Source organism: Pteropus vampyrus, unplaced genomic scaffold, assembly GCF_000151845.1.
Source record: "Pteropus vampyrus isolate Shadow unplaced genomic scaffold, Pvam_2.0 Scaffold1, whole genome shotgun sequence".
Taxonomy (NCBI): Eukaryota; Metazoa; Chordata; class Mammalia; order Chiroptera; family Pteropodidae; genus Pteropus; species Pteropus vampyrus.
This window is the reverse complement of record NW_011888782.1, coordinates 25996388-26023417: the sequence shown is the minus strand read 5'-3', so window position 1 is coordinate 26023417 and position 27030 is coordinate 25996388. Positions and strand designations below refer to the sequence as shown.

At 36.2% G+C, this 27030-nt stretch overlaps 1 protein-coding gene across 4 annotated transcripts in view; it reads right to left on the bottom strand.

Annotated features, from left to right (window-relative positions):
• Nucleotides 1–14841, bottom strand: part of GSK3B (glycogen synthase kinase 3 beta) — a 182991-nt gene extending 168150 nt beyond the window's left edge. For 3 of the 4 annotated variants that reach the window (XM_011373937.2, XM_011374016.2, XM_011374098.2), the window contains exon 1: nucleotides 13662–14841. In XM_011373937.2, the coding sequence (XP_011372239.1) occupies nucleotides 13662–13749 (88 nt within the window). In that variant the 5' untranslated portion in view covers nucleotides 13750–14841. The remainder of the gene's footprint in view (nucleotides 1–13661) is intronic. The other variant, XM_011374179.2, reaches the window with a different exon arrangement.
• Between the last annotated feature and the right edge of the window lie 12189 nt (nucleotides 14842–27030).

Below are 27030 nucleotides of genomic sequence, written 5' to 3'. Positions count from 1 at the left end.
TGACTACACAGACATCAGATCTACTTAAAATACATATCTCACATTAAAAACAAACAACAACTTTATGGTACAAGGCTAACATCTACTGATTACAACTAGTATTCACTGAAAAAGTACCACATCCCTAATAGGAACTTTAACTTTCTTAATACTCTATGAAATATATTCAAGATGGAATTTCCACTACTTTTTAAAAGGCATCTGGGGAATATAAGACCTGAAATCATAAAACTCCTAGAAGAAACATAGGTGGTAAGCTCCTTGACATCGCTCTTGGTGATACATTTTTGGATCTGCCTCCAAAAGGAAAGACAACAATAGCAAAAATAAACAACTGGACATCAAACTAAAAAGCTTCTGCCCAGCAAAGGAAACCATCAACAATATAAAGACGACCTACTGAATGGGAGAAAATATTTGCAAATCATATATCTAATAAGAGGTTAATTTCCAAAATATATAAAGAACTCAGGCAATTTATTGGTTTTTAAAAAATTTCTTTAATGGGCAGAGGATCTAAATAGACATTTTTCCAAAGAAGACATACAGATGGCCAACACACAGATGAAAAAGATTCAACATCACTAATTAGATGGAAATGCAAATCAAAATCACAACAAAATATCACCTCACAATTGTTAGAATGGCTACTATCAAAAAAGATAAGAAATTAACAAGTGTTAGAGAGGGTGTGGAGAAAAGGGAACCCTCATGCATTGTTGATGGGAATGTAAATTTGTGCAGCCACTAGGGAAAACAGTATGAAGTTTCCCAAAAAATTAAAAACAGAACTACCATATGATCCAGCAATTCCATTTCTGAGTATTTATTTGAAGAAAGCACTAATTCAAAAAAATATATGCACCCCTATATTCACTGTAGCACTATTTATAACAGCTAAGAAATGGACACACCTAAGTGTCTGCTAATGAATGAATAAAGAAAGTGTGGTATAAGTATACAATGGAATCATGATTCAGCCATAAAAAAGAATGAAATCTTGCCATTTGCAGCAACATGGATGGACTTTGAGGGCATTGTGCTAAGTAGAATAAGTCAGAGAAAAACACGTACCATATGATTTTACTTATATGTGGAATCTAAAAAACAAAACAAATAAACAAAACTTACTGATACAGAGAACAGATTGATAGTTGCCAGGGGAAAGGGGGTTGGAAGAAATGAGTGACGGGGGTCAGGAGATACAAACTTCAAGATATAAAATAAATAAGTCATGGGGATGTAACTGGCAGCATGGCAATTATCGTCAGTAATATTATAGTGCATAACTGAAAGTTGCCAAGATAATAAATCTTGAAAGTTCCTATCAGAGGGGGAAAAAATTTATAACTCTGTATGGTGGCAGATGTATTAATTTGTAGCATATATAAATATCGAAATATTATGTAGTATAACTCAAACTAATATAATGTCATAAGTCAATTTTACCTCAATTTTTAAAAATAGCATCTGGTGATGATTTTTCCTCAAATAAATTTTATAAAAAAGATTTCGAGGCTTTCCTTATGACCACCCTATACAGACCCACTTAAAAAAAGAAAAAAAAAAACTACAACAGGTTACAGAGAGGTAACAATCTATATCAAAGCCTTTATTAGTTTTATTACTACTAATAACAGCAGATAAAATTATTGTATGCCAGACACTGTGCCAAGGACCTTAAATGCATAATTAACTCCTTTAAACTTTACAATCACCCAGAAAGGTTAAGTATTATTATCACCACTTCCAAATAATGAAACTGAAGCTATAAAGTTAATAACTTGTCTAAGGTCACTATACCTGATTAAAGACAGGATGGTTCTGGTTCCGGCATCATAATGTGACAAAATAGTTATAAAGCTATACATATCTAAACATATATCAAATCTCACTCAAAAAACACTTTTATTCACCGAGTGTTCTCTGAAACCTTCCCTTCTGGAACATGGAGTTCATCTATGCAATGCGCAGGAGGGGGCACGTGTCAGCTAGTCAATTTAATTATCTTTTCCTATTATTGCTCCTTCATATTTAAACAAAAACCTGTTTTAACTTTATAATTTCTTATATCAAAACTTAAGTGTTCTTAGAAACATCAGTAATAGTCTGGTTACCTGGAAACTCTACTTCATGTAACCACCATGTACAGTATTCATGTAACTACCCGGACAAATTGATTTCAATTCAAATATGTATTAAGTCACACAATATAGAAAGCACTGTGCTCCACACTGCAAAAAAGTACACAGGTGAGTAAAATACTTTTTTTTTTTTTTTTGCCATACTGGAATTTATAATTCTCTAGGGAGAGACAAAATAAGTCAACTAGCATGTACCAGGAGAACAGAAGAGTGCTACAAGAGTTACATGCAAGTGAATTTCATGCCTTGGAGTAAGAGATGGAAGACTAAGTGGTGGGAGTGGCATCTGAAACTCTGAAAGCTGGGTAGGTCTTTGAAACAGCAAGGGGGGAGAATGTATGACAAAGAATATTTAGACTAGTAAAATTCCATCAGGACCAGGACAATCATGACTATGACATGTAACAAGCATATCATTAAGAATTTCAATATACATTTTAACAGTTGTGCTAAAATATGGGAGAAAAGTCATTACTTTCTATAGCAAGCACCTTTCTAAAGAACATAAATGTCTCAACCTCCTTTAATGTGGTATAAAATTTCAAAATAAACTGAAGATGTGACTAAAAACAAAACAGAGCAATGAGACGAATCAATGAAGTGTTTTTAAACCACATACACTTGTGTATAGACTATATGATTAAACAGACTGATAACAATATTACACATTAATTCCTAGGCAATATTTTAAACCTGTACTGTCCAATACAATAACCACTAGCTATATGTGGCTACTGAGTACTTAAAATGTGACTATTCCAAATCAGGATGTGCTATATAAATGTAAAATGTCCACTAGGGTTGTGAAGATTTCGTACCAAAGAAGAAAAAAAAAAAGTAAAATATCTCATTAGTAAATTTTATATTTGATTACATGTTGAAATATTTCGGATACACCGGGTTAAATAAAATATATTAAGTTCATCTGTGTCTTTTTATTCTTTTTAATGTGGCTCCTAGAAAATTTTAAATTACATACGTGTCTCACATTTGTGGCTTGCATTATATTTCTATTGAATAGTTTGGGTTTAAACAATTGCTTCATATTAGTATTGTTCAGATTTCTGTACTTGATTCATATTGTTGCTTCATGTTGGCATGATCATCACTTGATCATTACTATACAGAGTAACCCTCTCAAATAGCTATGCCTTAGTGTTTCAATACTGAAAAGATGAGATATCTGTCAAAAAAGTGTGTCAGCTTCTTAACTACCCTTTTGGAGCAAATGTGGAGAAAAACAACCAACTAACAACTTTTCCAGATACACTTACCAGTTAATGCTGGCTGATGTCATGAGATAATGTTAGATAAGAACTACTCAGTGATACAAAGACACGGGATCCAAGAAACAGGAGAGTGGGCACTAAAGAGCAATGAAGGAAACCAGAGGATGACAGCTGTACAGCGAGCCCTGGAGAACAACCAGGCCAGATCCTAGCAGCAGAATGAGGACTCTAGGAAAAAGGACACTCTAGGAAAAGAACAGAGGGTGGGGCAGGATCTAGAAAATACTTGGTAAAATTTGAGGAAACAAACAAGATTATGATAATTGCAAGCAATGCAAGAAAAAAAATGGCAACAATAAAGTATTTTTTTAAAATAAAAAGCGAAGAAAACATGATTGTCACTTTGGAAACAGTTTTAGAGTTCCTTAAAATATTGAACAAAATTACCATACATTCTAGCAATTCTACTCTTAGACCCAAAAGACATGAAACAATGTCCACACAAAAACTTGTTCACAATTGTTCATAGCAGCATCTCACACTAGCCAAAAAGCAGATAGCAATCCAAATGTCCATCAACTGATGAATGGATAAATAAACATTATCATTTCCATACAATGAAATATAATTCCACAGTAAAAAGGAAGTACTGATAAGTGCAATACTATCGATGAACCTAGAAGATGTTATAGTAAGTAAAAAAAAAAAGCCAGTCACAAAAGGCCACATCTTATGATTCCAGTTCTAGGAAATATAGAGAATAAGTAAATACATAAAGAGAATAGATTAGTGGTTACTAGAGCCTGGAAAGGGTAATATGGGGAATGACTGCTAATGGATACCAGGTATCTTTTGGGAGTAATAAAAAATGTTTTAAAATTAAACTGTAATGGTTGCATGACTGTGAATATACTAAAAACCACTGAACTACCAACTTTAAATGGATGAATTTTACAGTATGTAAATTATGTCTCAATAAAGCTGTTTTTAAAAGGAAATGTGATCACTGTACACTACCTGCTTCTGCTAAAAATAATGCGTATTATCTAGATACTGAGTATTAATCATTTAAATTATAATTTAAGTAAATAATAATTTAACTAAAAATAGTGGCATAATTATATTAGCATGATAGCAAAAAGGAGAAATGCCAATAAATAGAATCTACCATCGTAAGACAATAAAAAAATAAAAATAATTTTAAGAAATAGACAAAGAGTATACTAATTAAAATATGACAAAAACTAGAGGAAACAGCTGTCAGTTAAGGCCGCCTCTGAGAAATAAAAACGGGGGACAGAAGATTAGCTTCCAAAATAAGAGTTTTTGCACTATTTGATTTCTTTAAATAATTTGAATGTATTACTTTATAAAAATAAAAATAGATGTATTTTTAAAAATGACTAAGGAATGCTTGGTTTACGAGCAGAATGAAACCGTGCGCTCTTAAAGAGGTAAAAGGCACAGGCTTCATTAACATTGACGCACTCTGCACCTCTGATCTCTCAAGAGAACAGGTTTTTTTCATCTAAGATATTAGAAAAATGGAAAGTTAGAAGAAAAAACAAATTACCCTTTGTCTTTTTCTTTACCATGAAATAACTATTTCCAGCAAGAACACAGATATCTCTACTTGACACTGTAGGTCATTTTCAAAGACACAGTGAGAAATATTTTTAATGTGCTACTAAGTGTTCATTGGTTATGACTATTAGCATTTTACCTCTTATTGCCAAGAGAAGCATTCTCTCATCTTCGCTCTTACTCCCCATTTAACTCACATTCAGAAAAATAAGGATTTAGTAATCTAAAACATTTAGATTTAGTGACAAAAATAGCAATTTTCTATATTAACTGATTTAAATTGTTTTAACATTCTTATGCTAAAGCTAGTGTTAATTTATGTATATATGCACAAAATATAATTCCACAATAGAAATAACTTGTAAAGATTCAGAATACCTATGGAAGGATACATAAGAAATAGGTATGTTGGCTGTCTCCAGGAGAGGTAACTGGTAGTTATAGAGTAGGAGCAGGAGAAAGATGTCACTGAATATCTTTTAAATTTTGAATCATGAGTATATTCCATTTCTTAAAGCAAAATATGTAAATAACCATGTAATTGTCTATCATACAGCATCCAAATAATGTTATGGTGATTACTAAATATTATGTAAATATGATACATACATATAATTAAATATTAATATTAAAACCCTACCAACTCAAAGCATCCCCCTTCCCTTCGGAGTTTAAATAATAATGTGTATACTGTGGAAGCTCCAAAATTCCAATGGGACAGCAAATGCATCAGTAATACTGTCAGTCTGATGCCAAGCATAACTCCAATACCTCCAATTATTCAAGTGCTGCCTCTACTCAAAAGTCTAGGAGTAGTAATTTGACTCAAATAACTTTAATACAAGTCATGACGAAAGTGGTTAATTAATTTAAAAGAACTGATTTTAAGGAATAAGGGGAAGTAGAAGCAGTCACATTTTTAAAAGAAAGGTTAGCGTTCCTTAGAAATCTAACACATACAACCTTTTTAGTTGTATTAGCCAATTAAGCCCCTAAGAATTTCTTAGATCTCCGAAAGAGAAAAAAGTACTTTGCCATGACTGTCCTTTTTCTTCAGATCAACAATTAAGATACCCAATTAAGATACCCACCTTTTCAATTCTCATTATATAGACCATATGTGTATTTGGTAAGTTACTCTCCAATAGCTAATCATAATTCATAAGAAAGCTTAAATGACTATGCAGTACCTTCAAGCATTCCACAAATAGAAGATATGGGCAGGTCAAAATCCATACAGCAACTCAACATATACCATAGGAAAAAAAAATAAAACAACAAACCTTAAATCAGATAAAATGCTGTGGCTGAGTAATAAATGTAGATGGACAAGAGAAGAAAGAATTGGAAACAATATTGTGGGCTAGCATAATGACGACTTTGGTACCTTTATCCATATCACTGAAATCCAACCAAAGTTGGTCAACCAGACAGAGATGAGGTGACCTAGATCTCTTTCTCATTACTTCAGTGACCAACAAATTAGAGAATGTGTGATGTACCGAGAAGTTATGACAGAACCCCAGCTATCTAGAGGAGACTTTCATGACTTCTGCCCTTTTAAAAGCCAGTGAGATTAGTATAATTCAACCTTCTCTCTAAGTCAACATTTTGAACAATTACCAGAGTGATTTCTCCTGGAACTGTGTGAGCCTACACTAAGTAATCCCAACATGCTTGTTTTCCTGAATCGTCTATCCATTCTTTTTAGTAGGTGTGATGCTTAGTATCAGTATCCATTCATTCTCTCCTAATTTGCAGTTTAAGAAAACCAAATAACTGAACGAATTAGAACTATGCGTTAATAATAAGTCTAAATAAAAGACTAACAACGAACCTATAGGCAAAAAGTATGCACCATTTGTCTGTAGATTTCAGCTGTCCAGGAGCCTTTCTTGATTTGCTTCCTGATTGTCAAATACCAACCAATTCCCTAAAGATGATGTTCCAAATAACCCAATTTTAATTCTACATTGATGCATAGCTGCTATTATTTAAAAAAAAAAAAAACCACCTAAAGGCTCACAGTTCCAGACATAAATGTCCAATAGACACTTGATTAATTGGTTGTACACAGATTTAAAAAATCTTTCATGAAGTTTACTGTCAAATATTAAAACGAGGACTAGAACACTCAGAACACTAAACAACCTACAGGAAGAGATAGAAATAATAATCCTTAATAATGGCTAATTTGGAGAACCACATTCTGACATTACTTGGAAATATAAACACAACAGATTTACTTATAAACAATCAATACTTTTCAATAAAAACCAGACTAAACATTAAACAAAAAAATACCATATATTGCTTATTTTTCTTCTCGTGCTGGCATAAATATTTTCGTTTTCAATGTTCGTCTTAAGACGTTTTCTCTGAAATCTTAAAAGAGTTAAGGATTTTCTCCCAATATTAACTTTTAGTATTTAAGTACTGTATTTGCTAACAGGCATGCCTGAAACTAATTTCAAAAACAGTACTAATAATGAAAGTCTTACACAGTCACGGCTTAATTATCAATGAAAGACTATCCTAAAAGCAAAAGGCACTTTAGCTTATCTCTGGAATCCAAGTGTTAAGGTAATAACAATCTATTCTCAGTAACATACAATAAAGAGCAAGGGCTCTAGAATCAGAATGCCTGGATTTAAATTCTAGCAGAGCAACTTTCTGGCCAGGTAATCTTGGACAGGCTGCTTCACCTCTCTGAACTTCATTTACCTCATCTATAAAATGTAGATAACAGTATTAGCTACTTTGTAGAGTTGTAATGATTAAAAGGAGATATTGCATATGAAGAATTTGGCAGAGTACTTTATACATAGGAAACATTCAATAGGCATATCACATTATTATTCATGGCCACCTTCTATTAAAGCACCCTATTTATTTTGTTTTCCAAGCCAAGGATTTCAACATGATACAATTAATGGTAATTTTTAAAATGGAGTACTAATGTTACAACTTTGTAACAATGTTACTAATATTTTTATCTGCACAGCTACCACTGCTCTGGCTTTTAGGGCATGCCTATTCAAACCTGTACATTCATTTAAATTATACCATCATCTAAAATACAAGTTTCTAGAAAAATAGTTCCTCCTTTGTCAAAAATGTTTACTTTTTATTATTAAATTGATTTGAAAGGACAATTAAGAAATTAACAACTCCAGACTATGTTAATAAGAGAACATGTTAAGGGTTCCTATCTGTGCCACTGTTGGCCATGGTACTCTGGAGACAAAGGGAAAAGCTGGTTTGGCACAATTAGTTGTTAAAAATAAAAAAAATAATAAAAAATAAAAACTACATCACTGCCTCAATCTGATCAAACCAAAATGCTTCTAAGAAAACTATTAATATAAAAATGTAAGATTCAACTATTTACAAATTTTTAACTTCTATACTCTTTGAAAGTAAATCTTTCTCCCCAAAACATAAGCAAAGTGGGAAGGGGGATTGCAAACTAAGACTCCGAATCAACAAAGTTATATGTTTGTATCTTGTACCAGACCAAATTACATTAGACAAGTCTATATTGAAATAATTTGCTGAAGGTCCATTGTTTACTGAGTATTTGCTCATTTTTTAAAAACCAGTATAAAAACTTGCTTAATAATAAATAGAATAGAATAAATATCCCTTTTTAAAATCAATTTAATGGTAGGAAATTTTGAGGAAAACAATTAAATTGTTCTCCTTTAACTCTACCATCAGTTTTTCCGTGCTGTTCTATTTACACAGGTCTTTATATAAATATACATTTCTACATCACATTCAACCAATTTCAAAGACATTTATATAATCAAGAAAGATTTGTACAACCTAAGATAGGAGCAAAGACTGCAATCTCTACTTTAAAACCAATGAACCATGAAACCACATTTCTATCTCTAAAATCATGCAAGATTCCCTTTTCACGCATTCCCTCCAAAAAAAAAAAAAAAGCTAGAAAATATGTTAAACGTTCCAACAAGCTCATTTACTCATGGTGATTATGTTCTTAGTAGTACAATATCCGGGAAATCAGGTTGGTCCTGTTAGTACTAGCATATGCTCCTTTCACACCCACACGCTCTATCCCTCCAGTCTTCATTGTAGGGTGGAGCATCACAGGAGACAACACAACCTTACCACCTGCCTATCCCCATCCCTGTCTCACAATTCTGTGAGTTTTATTAAAATAAGCACACCAGCACTCTAACAAATGTTTATTAAAATATATGGAACTGTGGCACCAGAGTCAGCACATACATGTTTCACAGCTATCTCTAGACATTAAGCACACACAACAGTCTCAGAATCTGCTGATACTTGGAAAAACTCTGGCTTCCCTAGCCTAGCTGTTTCTCCAAAACAGTATCTCATGCCTGCAACTCAAGTCCACAACCAGGGGCAGACAGACAGCACAGGGAGCAAGTACTAATATTCAGCTGAACTATATGCCAGTGAAATGAGATGTCACCTCATTTTCTAAATGCAAACTCCCTATCAACCATAAATTGATTTGTAAACCTGTGGGTTACCTAGATGTTTTTTCCTAATACTTGTGCCTCATAGTCATTTCAATAATTAGCCTTCTAAAAGTACATGCAACAAGAGAGCATACAGTTCTCATATGAAGGTCTTAGTGTTATAACAACTCTGGAAAGGTCTGGTTGGGAAAGGAATGAAAACTTAATGAAAATAAGGTTCTGGTTTTCAGCCTCACATGAGCTCTCTTCCACATCAACATGGATAATCTATAAATTGGCTAAATTCTGATAACCTAATTTTTGGATGTCACACAGACATTAAACTCCCTTGGGAATAGAGGAACTCTAAATTGCCATCTACTCATTAGTTTTAATCCTCATAGGACTAAATACTGTACAACAATATGTAACTACTAATAATTATTCTCATCACTCCCAAAAATTTTTTGATCTGAAAAAGTTTTATATGAGGAAATAAGTGATACTTGACTTTTTTCTTCTTTCCACATCTTTTATTTAAGCTTAGGTGATTAGCTAAATTTTCACAAATAGTATGCAAGAAGGACTTATTAATAATATTTTAACCAAAATCACCATAGACAGACCCTTACTTTCTCTATTTTGAGTACAATATCACGTGATTCTACAGAAGGAACTATATAGCTATTAACATGTATTTAATAACATTTGACTCTGGATGTGAACAAAAAAGAAATGTTGGCTTCACTATGGTAAATAAAAAGAAATAGTTCAAATATACTGATTTAAACTTGGGATGAATGCTTAACTCAACAAAAAGGCAAAAACTACTTTAGTTATAAAGCCAATTTTTAATTTCAGCTAGAGCCTTCACTAACCAAGTGAAGTCTGCTATTATTATTATTACCATTATTTTAAATGCAAAGTTTACCTGAGAATAATCGTATTTACGAAAAATAAGTTTTAAGTTGTACCAAAGACTAAGAACTATGTAAAATAGCTGAAATTTTTAAGTCACAGTTTAGGTCGCAGCAAAAAAATATTTCCATTGTTTTCAAACAAATTACTGTGGAACTATTATAACTAGGTTTCAAGTGTGAGGATTTTTAATCTACATAAAAAATTATTTTCTTTTTTAGGACTTTAATGGAAAACATTTAAACAAAAACAGTTTAATACTCCCAAAAATAATTTCAACATTTTTAAGTGCAGAAAAATTAGAAACTGTGCAATTTTAACAGGCTGGAAAGTTAAATATCATTGCCAGTAACCAAATGCTGTCTGCTGAATTTCAAGGGAACCTATTGTATATTAAATTTTTAAAAAGTGAACTCATCCACCCTCTCATCTCAGCACTTTCTCAACTTTCCCATTACAATCAACAATATAACTTGGCGGTCAAGTCTTCCAGACCAATAACATCAGAATTTATTTTTAACTCCTGACTCCTTCCCAAATATTCCCCTTCAATCTAGTCCAAAATCCTGCCAGTTCTTCATTCACACTGTTCTCTCAAATGTGTTCTTTTCATCCCATTTTCACATTTACTTTATATTCCTTCATGATTTACAACATACCTACTACCTCCCTAAAAGGGCTCTAATGTTTCTACTCTAATCCATCGGCTCAGTTGCCCAAATCATCTTTAAATATCTTGTTTCAGCAATCTATGACGAATTCCAGTCTCTGCTGAATCCCAACCAAACTCTTTCAAGCCTCCTCAACCTTCCATCAGTTAATGTTAACACATTTCTCAAATTCGATCTCTTCTTACTGGTCCAATTTAAGCCCTTTAATTCAGATTTACCAACTTGCTTAATAAATACAAAAACCATTTTATTTACCTGTCATCCAAAAATCACCATCTCTGTGCCTCTGTCCATTCCTTCCATCTAGAATCCTTTATCACTTGAAGTTATTGCCTCCTTTAACACCTGTCTTAAGAAGACACACCTCTAACAGTAAGTCTTCCCTCTCCAATGCATCCGCCTCACCTCTTTATTCTTTGTCCTTCTGAACAAAGCATTCTATTTGTACTTATAATCTTACAGACACCACAGTATTGTTTTTATATTCTGTACCATAACCTGCCTCTACAACTAAATCAAAAGCTTTTGAGGCCAAGGTCTACAATTGATCATGTATCTCTCTTTTAAACAGGGTCGCTTAGAATACTAGCACTGTAACAAATGTTTAAAGTTTCCCCTTTCTTCTTAAATGTCCTTAAAGTCAAAGTTGTCAAAAAAAAAATTACCACTGAACTCTAACTTTTTAAATGTTAAGTTAAACATTTTAACCTACACACTTCATGAGAGTTACCCCACCAGTCAACATCCATACTATCAAGAATTAAGGAGTCATTTTCAAAAAAAATCCTGGAAACAAAATGTAAAGTCCAAAATTTTAACATTATAAGTTATTTCATTTTGCTCTCTAAAATAGATCTAATAAATTAATTACCTAAAATTGATTTCAAGTGGTTTTTAAATTATATTACCAAGCTGGAAAGCAAACACTCCAGTACCACAAGAGGCTCTTAAGTAGCTATTATAAGATTTGCTTCATCATAGCTGAAAATTACCCCAGAATTTTAAAATCTTCCTTTCAAATGACTCCGTAAAGTGCTTAGAAAGCTTGACCCTTCTCTGAAAGATGCATCATCAGCTTCCCTCTTCACATACCCTTCATTCTGTACTAGTTAATCACCAAAAAAAAAAATATTTAACTTTTAAAAATAATCTCCCTTTCAGCTATTACCTTAAACTATCCTGTTCCAGGCAAGTAAGTTCCAAAAGCCAACATGAATTTAAATCCTGAGTTCAATTAAAATCATTTTATGTTGCTTAAGGATACAACTGACTTCACATAACAGCATATACTTTTTTTTAATCTCAGTTCTTCAATTCTCTCCTATGCAACAAAATAGTTTTTCTTTGCCCTTATGATGCCCCTTTCTCGAGGAATAAGAAAATAGTTACTTTTGTCAAATTCTGGAAGTATGTTTAAATTAGCTGGCATTAAATAACACATAAAAAATATCCAAAATAGATACATTGGAACATTGGATACTTAGTATACCAAACACCTCAAGAACACAGACTTTATGGCACAAATTTGGGACAAAAGTACAGTAGTATCTCTACTAGCAAGTAGTACAGACTAGCAACAACCCTGAACACAGCCCAAATATCCCTATTATATTCAGGACCACAGCCTTCGGCAAAAACTATGACAGAAAGGTCTAAATCCATATTCTCATAACTAAATTCATAATTTTATCTAAATGTGACAGGAAACCAATGCCAGAGTATTTTAAATACTCCTAAGAAGGTACCCCTGAACTCTAGATCATTTAACAAGTACTGAATGTAACAGCACCCCAAAATTGAACTTAAGTGATAAATCGGTAACAATTAACATTCAGTTTAGTACTTGGCAACATGACAATACAAACCTCAATCAAAACTTGAACCTACTTCCAAGTTACCTGGTGATCAAACATAAATTATATAGTGGTAGATTGGTAATGTCAAAACCGTAAGATTGAGATAACATATTAAACTACTTATCCAATTTAAAACAATGCATGTAGAGATACTACTGCTACTGAGTATCACCTCCCACCCGCCCCCAGTAAAGGGAGGAATCAATGCTCGCCTCCCAACGTGAATGCTGGTTACTGAGCAAGTTCATTTCGGGATTAATACTTTGTATAGTCAGTCACACAAGCAAGAAAAACGTTAGGACACTGTGAGACTCACTCTCTCTATTAACTATACAAAACTATGATAAGCTCTGCAACCTGAGTTAACTAAAATATCCCTCATTCCAAAAGATGTATTCTAAGCAAACGTACATAATGGTTTATGAATTAAGTCTTGTCCTCTGTATCCAAAAGGATGAGCAAGTAAACACTTCCATCACTATTTTAACGTGGAAATACTCAGGCATTTGACAAAGCTGACTACCAACAGCAAGGAAAGTGTAAGATAAGAAATATAGTTCAAATCAAATCATCCAAATAAAAACCATATTCTCTCAATTCAAGGTTAGTGAGACCGGGGGAGGGGGTATGGGAGGAGAAGGGAGAACTGCCTCATCCTTGACTGAAGACAGGTTTTTGCCTTTTTCCATTATCTCTGATTGTTTTATATCAGGAAGTCTAAGATTTCAAGATCCTGGTACTTCAAGGGTTGTTATTTTACGGGTGAGGTGAAGAAGGGGTGTAAAATAAAATCAATACTCACTGCTAACTTTCATGCTGCCAAAAGCTGAAGGCTGCTGCACTGGCTTGCAGCTCTCCGCAAAGGAGGTGGTTCTGGGTCGCCCTGACATGATCACTCTCTTTCCGAATCACCTTCTTTTCCTTCCTTCCTCCTCTTCTTCCTTTTGTTTTATGCCGGGGTGTTAGGTTAATGATAAATGCAGCATTAAGTTCTCCCACAAGAAAAAGAAAATGACAGTCTTCTTGGCTTTTCACTCCTTTTGTATAGCTATAAAAAAACGAGCGATGTATTTCTCCTTCAAGACAGATCAGTATGGATATTTAACATGTAGATGATTTGGGGCTGGGGAAAAAAAATACAATTCTTTCCCCTCCCTTTCCTTGGAGGGGAAAAAAGGAAGGAGGAAGAAATCCTAAAAATATATATGTATATATATATATCACGCGAAACGGGGGCAAATACTTGATTCAAAATAAGTACTTTGAATATTATCTTTTCCTCGGGGATTTTTTTTCCGAGTCAATGAAGAAGGGAAGCGGCGGAAGGATCACGAGTCTCACGCTTGAAAAGAAGGGGGATGGGAAGGAAGGAGGGAGAGGGAGGGGGTGGCTCCGAGATGCGACGGGAAACGCTGCGGCTCCGGCAGCGGCGGGATCCGGCTGGATGACTGCGGGGGCCCGGCGAACTGGAGGGCGGCAGAGTCGCGAGTCAGTCAGAGGCGGGTGGTGGCGGTGGCTCCTCTCCTCATTGCGCCAGGAGCAGCTGCAGGCGGCGGCTGGATCCAGCGGCCATGGCGGCGGTGGTGGTGGCAGAGGCAGCTCCCTTCAGACCCCAAGCAGCGGCTCCTCGACTGCTCCCCATACGCCGGGGACATGGGAACCCAGCAACCGCTTCCGTCCCTCGGGGCCCCCTCCCCCGTCCACCGCACCAGCGCGGCCGCCCTCCCGCCCCTCGCCTCTGCTCGGTGCCTGCTCAGGAAGTGTCCGCGCTTTGCCACCAGCCCGGAGCCCTGTCAGCGGCTGTGGGGCCGGCTCCTCCTTGCTTCCTTCCTTCCTTCCTTTGTCACTCGGCCCGGACGGCGGCGACGGCGGCGGCAGCACAAGCCCGCATTCGCCCGGGTCAGAGGCTGCTCTGTGTGAGGAGCGCCGTCTGCGCAGCCGCTTAGCTCTTCCCCATTCCCCCTCCCCCCTCCTACTCGTCCTCCGCCTCCTTCCTCCCCCACCCAGCCTTACACCGCCCAGCGCCCCGCCGCCCGCGTAACAGGCGTCTGGGAATCGCCGACCGAGCCTCGCGCTCGCCTGCTTCGGCTGGAGAGCCGAAGCCCGGCGGAGCCAATCACGGACGTCGTCTGTTTGCAGCTCCTCTCGGAAAAAGCCGAGGGACCTGAGGCACCAATTAGAATGTGTCGCTGGAAATCCACGCCCGAAGAACGAAAAATGCCGAGGACACCCGAATCAAAGGAAGGTGGGTTCGCCGTGTTCTTTGGCTGGCTAGAGGAGAAATTCGACAATGGCAATAGTGGCCAATCAGAGTCGCCGGCCCTTATGAAAACGCTTGAACAGTTGACGGCGAAACCCAGACTCGCTGGTGAAACAGCACGCCTGGGCTCCGTGTCCGCTTTGCAATTGGCCCAAAACTCCGCTGGGAGTGTACCTCCCTCGGTGATTGGTGAGCGGAAGGGGGCTTCCGAGGACATCTGGCCAGTCAGAATGTCTCCTCCCTCGCCGAGGTGGGGAGAAGAAGAAAGCAAAGGGAGGGCGTCTATAAAGCGCCTTCTCATTGGCCTGAAGCTTTGGAGCTGGAGTTAGGGTAAAAGGGGAAGGGAGGGAGGCCGAAAGCCTTAGCGGTAGCCAATCGGCACTCACTGCCGTCCAATCGCAAGACCTAGCTGCAGTGTGATTGGCCTTCGGCCTCCGGCGGCGGTCCCAGGAGCCGGGAGAAGCTCGCCTGGGGTCGTGGCGGCTGCTCCCAGACCATGTGGAAACCGCAAAGAGGGAACGCGGGCTCTCCACACAGCCGGTCCGAAACTGCTGCGGTTGGCGGGGCTGGGCTCGGAGCGCTCAGGCGAGCAGAAGGTGTAGGGGCTCTCCCCACCCACTAGAGGCTCTAAGCGGGACGCGGCTAATCCTGCGCGCCCGAGACTCCCCTCTGTCCGGCGTAGTGCGTCCCGAGTACCAGCGTCTTCCCAGCCAGGGCCAGACGGATCCAAGGTGCCTCCCCTGCCGTCTGCGAATTCTCAGACAAAGCTTTCAGAGAGGCAGCGCCCCTGGGCTGCTGCGCCCCGCCCAGCCGCGGGGACCATTGATTAGAGTGAGGCCGACTGCGCCGGGTGCGCGCGCCTGGCCGGCCTTCTGGAAACGCCCCTGAGAAATGAGCTCATGCTGGATGCGCGCGCTCCTTGGGCGCGACTGCCCAGCGTAAAACGGGCCCCGAAATCAGGTGAGGGGAAATGCCGTCAGGCCGGATATCCTGAGGATTCCGAGGAAATGGGGAGTCAGAATAGCCCTTAGTAGCTTTTGGTCCTTTGGAACTAGGGTGATCTATAAAAGTATTATTTAAGTAGATTTCACATAGAGGCTGGTGTTCGTTCTACAGAAAACCAATTCCTTCGGTTTGCTTGAGGACTGAAGCATAGCTGCGTCAGGATAGCAGAAAAAGTGGAATGGACACTTGCCATCCTGATTCTAATCCCGTGGTTCTTGTAATTTTCATCTGCCTAGTCACCTGTTAAATACTATCTCCAGAGAGCCCCTGTAAAAATACCTATAAACTGATCAGATTACCTAGCTATTGCTTTGGAAAACTGAAGAGGGACTTAAGGCAGACGAAGTGAGCTTTGATGAGTGGCAGGAAAGATCTAGATAGGATATGCAGACAAATGTCTACAGGGTCCAGAAAAGTAAAGCAAATGAGTGAAAACGGCCTGGTGGAAGACAATGAGGAATGATAAGGAGTGTGGCAAATTGGAGTCTCCATGCTGTAACTGAAGGGAACAGCTGTTCAGATCTAGCAGATTGTTGCCCTCAGGAATGTGGGTCCAGTGTTCTGAGATGCTCTATGTTTGTTTGTTTTTTTCTCCCAAGAGGAACCCTAAAGCTGGATGTTTGTGTGAAATCTCTTGATTTTCAAATGTTAGCAACTAGTATTTCAAAACTCTGACGGCCAAACTAAAAACATCCTGGGGTAAATGTGGCCAACATGCAATCAATTTATAATCTCAACCCCAAGCATGGGTTTTATAGCACAACAGCAGCAGAGGCACTTGTTCTTTGCAATTGAGAGACCATGAGGTCTCTGGATGTCATGGAGGAAAGCAGAGAATGTTAAAAAGCAAATTTGGCAACTTTGTCAATGAATGTTGCCTGTCCATGCAAACATTCTGAAAGACCTGTGTCACTAGGCCCTAATTCTGTGAGGCCAAACTTTAAATCCTGCCTTCCTCTTTACTCTCTATTCCTACTCCCAATTATACCAGCAGAGAAGTGAATAACAAATATTTAGGTTATACAAATTGGAAACATGGTTACTCTTTAGTATAAAGTAAAATGCAAAAATAGTCCACCTTAAGGCAACGATCAGTAGCTTTACTTGTTGTTGGCTTCAAATAGTTTGAACTGATCCTGTTAAAAAAATATATGCCCAAGACAGGGAAATTTTATAGGAAAAGAAAATGTATTTCAGTCTAGAGTTAGAATTTAAGGAGAGAGAAGTTTTATGAGAAAATACTAATGAAATTACTAATAAAGTGTTTGAACTTTCAAACTCTTACTTTACCTTCCCACCTGCTGTTAACACTTATCAGTTTATAATAAATTTAATAGTTAATATTTACTGAGTGTTTACAATGTGCCAGACACTGTTCTTAAGTTCTTCACACATGCTATCTCAAGTTTATAATAATCCTATGTCATAAGTACTGTCATCATCTCCGCTTTTCAGATGAAGACACTAAGGGCCAGGAAGGATTACTAACTTACAAGGTCCACAGAGCTAACGTAGAACCAGGATTCAGATTCTTTTATTTATTTATTTAATTTTTTTTTTTTATTTATTTTATTTATTTAGGCGAGGCAACACTTTGTTGACCTCACAGATTGCAAGGACCTTGTCAGCTTACAATCTCTTATTTTTTACGCCTACAGCACCTGGTCTGTATCCCATCCAAGTACTAACTGGGCCTGACCCTGCTTAGCTTCCAAGATCAGACGGGATCGGGCTTGTTCAGGGTAGCATGGCCATAGACAGGATTCAGATTCTTAAGCTCTACTCCCTACTTCTCTCAAAAACACAGTCCTCACCTCTCCTGGTGTATCTTGTTTTATCTTAGAGTTTAAGCCTATGTCTTGAACTGCACGTGCCTGATTGTGAACATATCTCCTAGTTTGATTTATAACACTTCAGTTTTCTCCAGGGCTCATTAGATGGTCCCTTGCAGAAATCAGTGATTCTGAGCCACAGTAACAATAAACCAAAGGATTAGAAAAATATAAATGTAGGAAAGCTGGGTTGATGAGCATATCCACAAGATAATAGGTGTAAATTAAAAATGCACAATGAACCAGCTTATGTAGTAATAACAAGTAAAGGCATACTTCAGAGATATTGCAGGCTGCATTCCAGACCATCACAGTAAAGCAAATTGTGATCTTTTTGCTAGTGGAGGGTCTTGCTTTCAATTTGTAAAAATCTCAACATCTGTGAAAGTGCAATAAAGCAAAGTACAATAAAATGAAGTATGCCTGTATTTGTATAGCACTTTGCACCTAGAAAGTACTATATGTTTATAAAGTTTAGGAAGTACTATTAAACTATTAGTTTTTACAAATGAGGAAACTTACGCACTTGAATAAGCAACTTGCTCAAAATCACTTAGCTGCATTTTTAGTTGAAACTAGAAGAAAATATAAGCAGGTTTAATAAGGAAGATAGCAAAGAGAATATGACAGGCAGTTTATTTAGATGAACCTAGGGTCAACCATTTCAAACAGAAGTCCATGAACAAACTCTAGGACCTCATTTACGTAGCCAATATATATTTAAACACCTGAATGTTGTTGGATGCTAGTCTTCAAAATTTAATGAGGTATGGTCCCTGCTCCAAGTACTTGCAGTTAGATACAATGAGGTAGGAAAGAGTTGTTTAGTAAAGAACCATAGGAAAGCTCTCCAATATCAAGGTCAAAGTGAAGATTAAGAAATAGGAAAAATAAATTTGTCTAATGCCTGTTCAGTCCATCCCAAAACCCCAAGAAAGAGGCATTATTAGCTTTTTTTTTTTTTAATAGATGGAGGAAGGAATGAGCAACAAGTACATTGCTCAAGGTCATGTAATTAGTAAATGGCAAAGCTGTGATAGGATGTATACCTGAGTCTTTGAATTCAGCCTCTTTCTACTAGATCACTCTGCCCTTCATCAAAAGGTATCATTGTTTATCCTATTAAAAGGTATCACTGTTTATTCTATTTATATAAATTATGTATGTGTGTGCTTCTACACATGCATACCTAGGTGTCTGGAAATACTAATTTTGATGGCGTTTTGAATGATCTTTATTGTCTTCATGCATTGTCTTTATTTTCCATCTTTACATAAGAAACAACACTCAGGAAAAACAAGACTTCAGAAGAAGAAAAGAGAAGAAGCAGCAGTGTAAAATTGCTCAATTTGATGAGGACTTAACATAACTGAAATTTACAGAGGCACCCTTTGTAGCTGGGCAGGCACTTTCAGAGGCATTCAAGAAGGCAATTTCAGGGCTGAGCAGAAGAAAGAACCGGAAAGATAGGGCATCTTTAAAAGCTCTGAAGCAACAGCAGAAATTTCCCCCTTCCTAGGTAGGCTTTGATGCCAAAAAGAGATTGGCTGTTAACACACGCAGTATACCATTTAAAGGGGTCAATTTATGTTAAAGTAAGGGAGATGAAGGGACTCATTGACTGCTAGAAATCATCAGCAGGAGCTTAATTTCGCAATAGTATCAAGAGCCATTTAAAAAATTGTGCCCTTTGATCAATAATAAAAAACTCACCCAGGCACTCTGCTAGGTGTTTGGGACACGTAACTCCATTATATGGTAGGTACAATTTTTCTCTATTTTACTGATGACTAAACTAAGGAACAAGAGAAGTAAGTTGCTCACATTTACACAGCTAGAATGTGGTTTTCAAACCTGTAGCTTAACTCTTGTCTCCTAACTCTGAGAATTTCTCCTTAGAAAATCATCCAAAGGAAGTAATCTAAAAGAAACTTTACTCAAATCCATTTAGTGAGCATTTATGCAGCTCCTGGTCTCTTTGTAGGACCATAGGAATACAGAAGTGCAAAAATAAAGACATTTAGAGATGACTAGTCTTGCTCCAGTCTTGGAGGAGCTCTCATAGAATAGAGACATGTAAAAAGATAACACTATGTTGTCATCTGGGCAGCTGTGTACTAACCCAGAGGAAGAGAAGTGTCCCAGAGATCATTTTCTGGGTTATATTTGAACTACTGGTCTGCAGGTTGAGTGTATATATCCAGAGGTTGTCCAGGATAATCTTCTGGAGTGCTAGAAATATTAGAACTTATTTTTATCTTAAAAAGTAAGAAATTGCCTTTTTAGTGGTTAATTTACTGGTAGGCACTGGTTCCTTTTCTTACTCTCTACATCAAAGGAAGTGGTCTCACATGGTCCACAATACAGTTATCCTAAAGGAAGAGGATGAATTTCTACAGCCTAGAGGGTGTGTGAATACAAGGTACCCTCCTGGTACTTTACTTATGCTTAATTAAGTGGATTTCCAGCCATAATATTTGATTTTTAACTAAATTGATCCTCATGAGTTGAAAATGATTTCTGCAAATAAAGTGTAGATTACAGATTTTACTAACTGCAAGAGTAAGTAAACAAAATGGCAAGACTGACATTCTCCTACTCGTGGTAAGAACTCTTCATCAGTCTTATCTCTAGGTAAAAATAATGAGCTAATCAAATTTGACAAGAGGTGAGCTTGAAAATTTTGGAATTCTCAAGAAGAATTTTTGAAATATGAAGTTACCATCCACTATCATTAAAGTCAAAGCTTGCCCTAAATTTAAGTAAGATTGAGATGTAGCTAATGCCAGTGTGAGGTCTTCACAATTGCTAAAACATTTAAAGACTATGTATACATCTGTGACAGTATTAATAATTGGAGGAAAAGGATTGAGGGGCAAGAACAAAAAAGTTTGGGGCCTTAAATAATAAAAAAATTATTTAAAAAGTATTACTATGCCTCTCATTTATTTTTATTCCTGTGTATGTCTCATATGTGCATATCATATTTAAGAGTATATGTTTTACAAATGATTGGTTCAATAGTATAAGTTTTATCAATAAATATGAAGAGTATATTGGAGCTGGATATTAAAAGTATTTTTACTAGTAGGGTAATAGGGAAAATTTCATAGACCACTATTTTAAATAAAGAATCGTTTTCCAGATCGGTGAAGGGAAGAACATTGCTGACAAAGAAAAGAAGTTATACAATGGCAGAAATGTATGTAACAAGGTATTCAAAGAGCTGGAGCTGGTTTGAAATTATGTAGCATGTGAGATCTGGACCTAGAGAAAATAAAGGAAAACGGTATTAGATAACAGAGGTATAGTTAAGTAAATTATATTAAGTCTCTATTATTCAGCCAGTAAAAGTAAATACAAAGACCAATAATAACTCAGGAACAATGCTAACTGAAAATATAGAACTTCAGATTGCTTATTATATTTGCATATCTATAAAATATATGTACATTTGTATCAAGATTGAAAAGGAAGATAGAAATTAGAATAATTTTGTTAATATATTGCTATATTTAATTATAAATTAAAACATTTACTTTAAATGTTCTTAATATTTCTACAATAAATTTCTCTGTTTGGTTTTAAGGAAATTGACCCCCAACATAGCTCATTTTTTTACTGTGGTTCACACATTCGTCAGAAAGCATCTGATTACATGAAATTCTTAACAAAATTTCTGTGCAAAGCTTTCCAACTAATATTTTTGCTGATAATCCTTTGTAACATGAGTTAAATAAAATTAGCCAATATTTATTGAGTATATACTATGTATAAGACACCTACTATCTGATATAAAGAAGTACATGAACCACATGGCTCTGTACCCTTGGGGAGCTTATCCTTTGAGGAAATAACCATATGAAAGGTTAAATAGTTATTAAAAATCACATTTTGAGTCCATAAAAAAAGTTGTAAGGCAGAACATATTTACTAATATTAATGTTTGAGTGAATTGTTCATGCTGTCCTATTTATAATAGGTGGGTAAAGGACTTTAAAGTGGATCCTAAAGGATAAGTAGTAGGATTTGGACATGAAGAAAGGAGAAAGGAAGTAAATTATTTTCCACCACTTCATTTCTAACTCAAAAGACAAACCCTCCTACCCTCCATGCCCAGTTCATAACTCGTAGGTGGGTGGAGCTGTCAGAGCAATTAAGAACTATATGAGTCTGTTCATCTAACTTCAAAAACCCTTTGGCTAGAACGAAAGCTAATAGAGGAGACTAATGGGAGATAAGGTTTAAAAGGTAATTTGGGGCTAGATTTGACAGAGCTTTGAATGTTCCATAAAAACATCTGGATTTTGTCTCAGACAATGGAGAATTATGGGAAATACTTTGGCAGATGTAAGACATTGTCACTGTAGGAAAGTGTGGAGGAGTAACAAACTTTACTCTCAAGGTTCTTCTGGCTGGTCTAATAATCAGACATGGGACAGATTAGCAAGAGAAAAATAACCAAATTTAATACATACGTATGTATGGGAACCCGGCATGAATATATATGTGTGTGTGTATGTGAGAGAGAGAGAGAGAGCCCACATGCTGGAGAGGTTCAGAGAGAGATTGTGGTATATGAGACATCCTGAGCTAGGGGTGAGGTAATGTTTCAAAGGGTCATTGCAGAATGATAAGAAGAGCAGATATTTACTAAATAAAAGTTTGCCCTGCCACATAGGTGGGTCAGAAAGGTTATCACTGATAATCTCTTATTATGAGCAAGGTCCCTAATGCAAGTTCCTCTCAGTAGTAAAAGAAAGGGGCAGAAGTTTTCTCTTGAGCCTAAAGCTAAAATTGCCTTTAGCTCAAAACAATCCACATACACAGAAGCACATCTTGGGGTATGCTTGCACTCTCACAAAAGCCTCCAAGGTAATATACACTGTGTGTTTTTTCCTGTTGCTAAAAATGTGCCCCGAGTAACAAGACACAGCATACTTGGTCATGCTTTTTATAATCAATGAGGTGTGGCAAAATGGGAAAGTAATGGATGACTACCCAAAAAGAAGAGGGACAGTGTCTGAAACATTGCCACTATAAAGTGGACTCTGGCGATATTTAAAGTTTCACATCAAACCTTTGACAGATCATATAATTACTCTAATTTTAACATCTAAAGGAGTGTGTGCTATCTAAGATAAAAGGACGACAATCCCTTGATAAATCCTTTTAGTTTTTTATGCTTACCACATTATCCCTAGCTCAGGGTATAATCATGAGGTTAGTATATTATTACTGATTAGATTATTTCAAACTGTTTCAATTTCATTTCTTGTACTCTGTTTTTATTCACATTTTTTGAAAAGAACTTTTTTAGTCAAAGGTGTAAATATTTTCACATTGAATTGAATAAATGAATTCACAACAATACATATGTGTTGATTGAACTTTGACTTAAACATATTTCTTTACAACAAATTCGAGGTCATTTAGCCTTGTCTTATGTGCATTAAAATGTAATAAATATAGGCTGAGAAAGTCTCAGGACAAATAGTTTAGGAACTCATTAGCCAGCAGTAAATCAGAAATAGTCATTTTATTCTTCACATGGTAGTAGGACTCAACATCTCTCAGAAGAAAACAAAAGTCTTTGGTTCTTTATACTATAACGTGTTGATGGTGACTGTGAATATGAAAGAAAACAGGCATTCTGTTTCTTAGCTATTAAATATCTTGACTGGGGGGAGTATAAAAACTTGAAAAAAAAATTAAGATATCCCATGGATTAGCCGACAAGGTATTCCAGAATGCAGAGAGAGTCTGTATCCCTTAAGGCAGACCACAGTTTCATCTGAATTCTGGCCATCAAGATGCATCATTGGTCTGACTTCATTCCTCTGTCCTGTAGGATGGAACTCTGAAGGGGAATGGAAGAGAATGCACAAAGCCCCAGGAATGTGTGTTCTTGTGTAACGTCCAGATCAGACAGTAGTAGGAAGTGCCAGATAATAGACCAGAAAGGATTCTGTGGCAGAGGGTTTATAGCTCAGTTTTTTAAAACCATTAATATTTTACCACATCTGTTCATTATTTTTATAATTTATATTGTATATGCATCAGTAGTGTTCAGTATTTGAAGATAAAAATAATTTAGGAAACCACTATTTCTGTAAATAACTTACTATTTTAGGAGAACTCAAGAGTTTCAGGAAAATACTAACTTGGATTTTTTTTTTTGAGTTGGCTCTATGTGCTCTTCTACTATCTCTAACCATTTCAGTTACAATCCAGTTTTCACATTTAGTCTTCTTATCAAAAGTGGTCCAATTCTATTTTTTATTTTAAATCAGTAAACATGTTGGCTGATTCTTTAAATTTCGTAAGTTTTGCTGGTATATGTTGGAAAACACATGAAAACACACAATACTGAATATCCTGATTCTATGAAGTGCTTATTTTATATCTACTATGGGCCCAGAACTGTGCCAAATATAATGAGAAACACATTTGCATATAGCAAATTGAAAAAACTGCTGTGTATGTTTTAAGACCTGACTATGGTCTGTTCAACTGCAATTTTAAATATTTTCAAGGTCAAAGGGGTATGAGCTCTCTTAGAATTAAAAACAAATCTCTTACAGAGTCAAGTCAGCTGGAACTCTAAGTAAGTAAACTATTCTATGGAAGTTAAGCTTTTAATCTAGCATGAAAGGAGTTAAAGTTAAGTACTTCTAAGCACCAGAGAAACCATCCAATGGGAAAAAAAATCAACAGGCATCGCTAAAAGAGGACATACACATGGTTTGCCTTTATATGTAACTTTCTTCCTGCTTAAATGGAATTTCATGTAGATGTAAAGTGTTTCTCTTGATTTCAATTGATGCCGGACACATAGTAGGAACTCAGTAAATATTAGCAAAATGAGCAGTATAATTTGTAGTTGAAAAGTAAAACCTGATTATAACCATTAAAATTGCAATTTTATAAAATATTTGCATATGGACAAGGACTCAGAAGAAATAGCCAAAAACAAAAAACAAAAAAAAAAAACAGTTGTTTTATTTAATTGTTAGTTTTCTGAAATTTTTTTAGATTTAAAAATTTTCCATCATCGTTGCTGCAATATAATTTGAGTATCATTTTTTTTTTAATTAGATGCATTCAAATATAACATAATCATAGCTTGGGAAAGAGCTCTGTCTACCTCTGGAGTTCAAACATGTCTTGGCATATCTGGCAAATTGATGGGTTTAGGCTGTTAAGAGGTGGTTTACATAAAGGTTTTGACAGAAAGACTTAAAAAATGTGGGTACCGTTGAAGAAGGGGTTTGGCCAGGCTACTTTTCAGTCAATTTGCATTGTTACAACACACTAGCCAGTGTTCTATTGGTCAGTGCCCATACCATGCCAGGTATTAACCTATTTCAGATGTCACTCTTGGATTGAGGGGACATTGCCTAACCTACTCTAATGCAACTTCATAAATTCCTCTTGGAAAGCACTATAAGCAGAAGTAGGAGTGCACTACAATCTTTATTATATAATCACAAAATATAATCCACAGGTTAGTGATTGGAGACTTGTTTCCACTTTTGCAGAAAACACGACACAATTTTGCTGTATTAGAGATTCCAGAAAACACAGAAGCATTTTAATTTCCTTGAAGGCCACAATGGAGATCATGAAAATTTCCAATAGAAGGTGGTGGTGACCTGACTTAATAGGGCTGGCTCAATGATAAGTTCCAGAAGTGTTCAAAGACAACAGAAACTTCAGCAGCAGACATCCATGTGACTACAGGTAAGACTTGTTCTTGATCCCATATAAAACACTGTCTAACAGCTCTTAGACATTAGGGTTGGGGGATTTTGCGAGGAGCTGAGGGTCCTGTATCAGCAGACAAAGGAGCCACAGAAATATGAATTAAAAAGCCATTAGTAATAAATTTATAGTTATGGTTTTTAGTTTGTAAAGAATGAGATGTGAGAAGTGAATCTACTGTTTCCTTGTTCAGTGGTCCCAATTTCCACATCCTTCTTATTTCTGTGAGCATTTCATACAACTGAGGGTACCAATAGTTTTGTAAAACAGGGTATTTTTTTATAACATGACCTATAAATTTAGGTTAAACACAATTCTTCATCTATTGTTCGACCAAAGAAACAGTGATATGTTCCAATACTGGGAGAAAAACTAGCTGAATTGAATTTATTGCTATTTAAGGTCCTTTGAAGGGTAATTTCGGATGTATGTGATTTACACCTAAAATGCTGTTTTTAAGACCTAAACCTTGTCAAAGAGGCAATTCCAGGATTTTACCTTTTATACATTACAGTATTGGATGTGTCCTGAAACATATAACGTAGACCAGACAGGTAATATTACTCCCATTTTACATATTTTTAAATGGAGGCAAAAAGAATTGTAATTAGCTTTTTGAGCTCAATTGTACCACATTGATCAATAAATGTTCTTTGAGCAGTACAGGTATATTACATTCCACTATGTTCTTGAAATCATATTTTTAAAAATGCATGAAGGTATGCTCTCAACAGGTAAGAGAAATCTCATAAAATGAGAGTAATTTATAATGTGACATCCTTTTTCAAAAAATTTTCCTGGGCTTTCTTTTTCTCATTGGCCCATTTATTCCCTTTATATGCTATAGTGATTAGTGTTTAATAATTGTATAAAAATAAATAGATGCCTTGGAAAACAATGCTTTCAAAGTACAGAACAATGTTCATGGCATCTGATACATGAATCAGAGTTTTGTTTTGTTTTAAAAAGAAAAGATGTACATATAGTCTCACCAGATTTGAAGTATGGTTACAATTGGAATTTAATTGGTAAACAAACACCGAATATCTATTATGTGTGAAGTGTTGTTCTTAATGAGAGTTAATCAAAAAAGAATACAAGATACGATCACTCTCCTTTAATAATTTTTAATCTGGCTAGGAAGGGATAAGATGTGGACAAAGTATATTGTCCTCAACAAATATTTGTTTAATGAATGAATGGATGAATGACTATAAAAGATCATTGTTGGTCCAAAGTAGCATATGATCATTGTTGGTCCAAAGTAGCATATGATATATATTATATATTAGCTGAAAGACACCCCAATA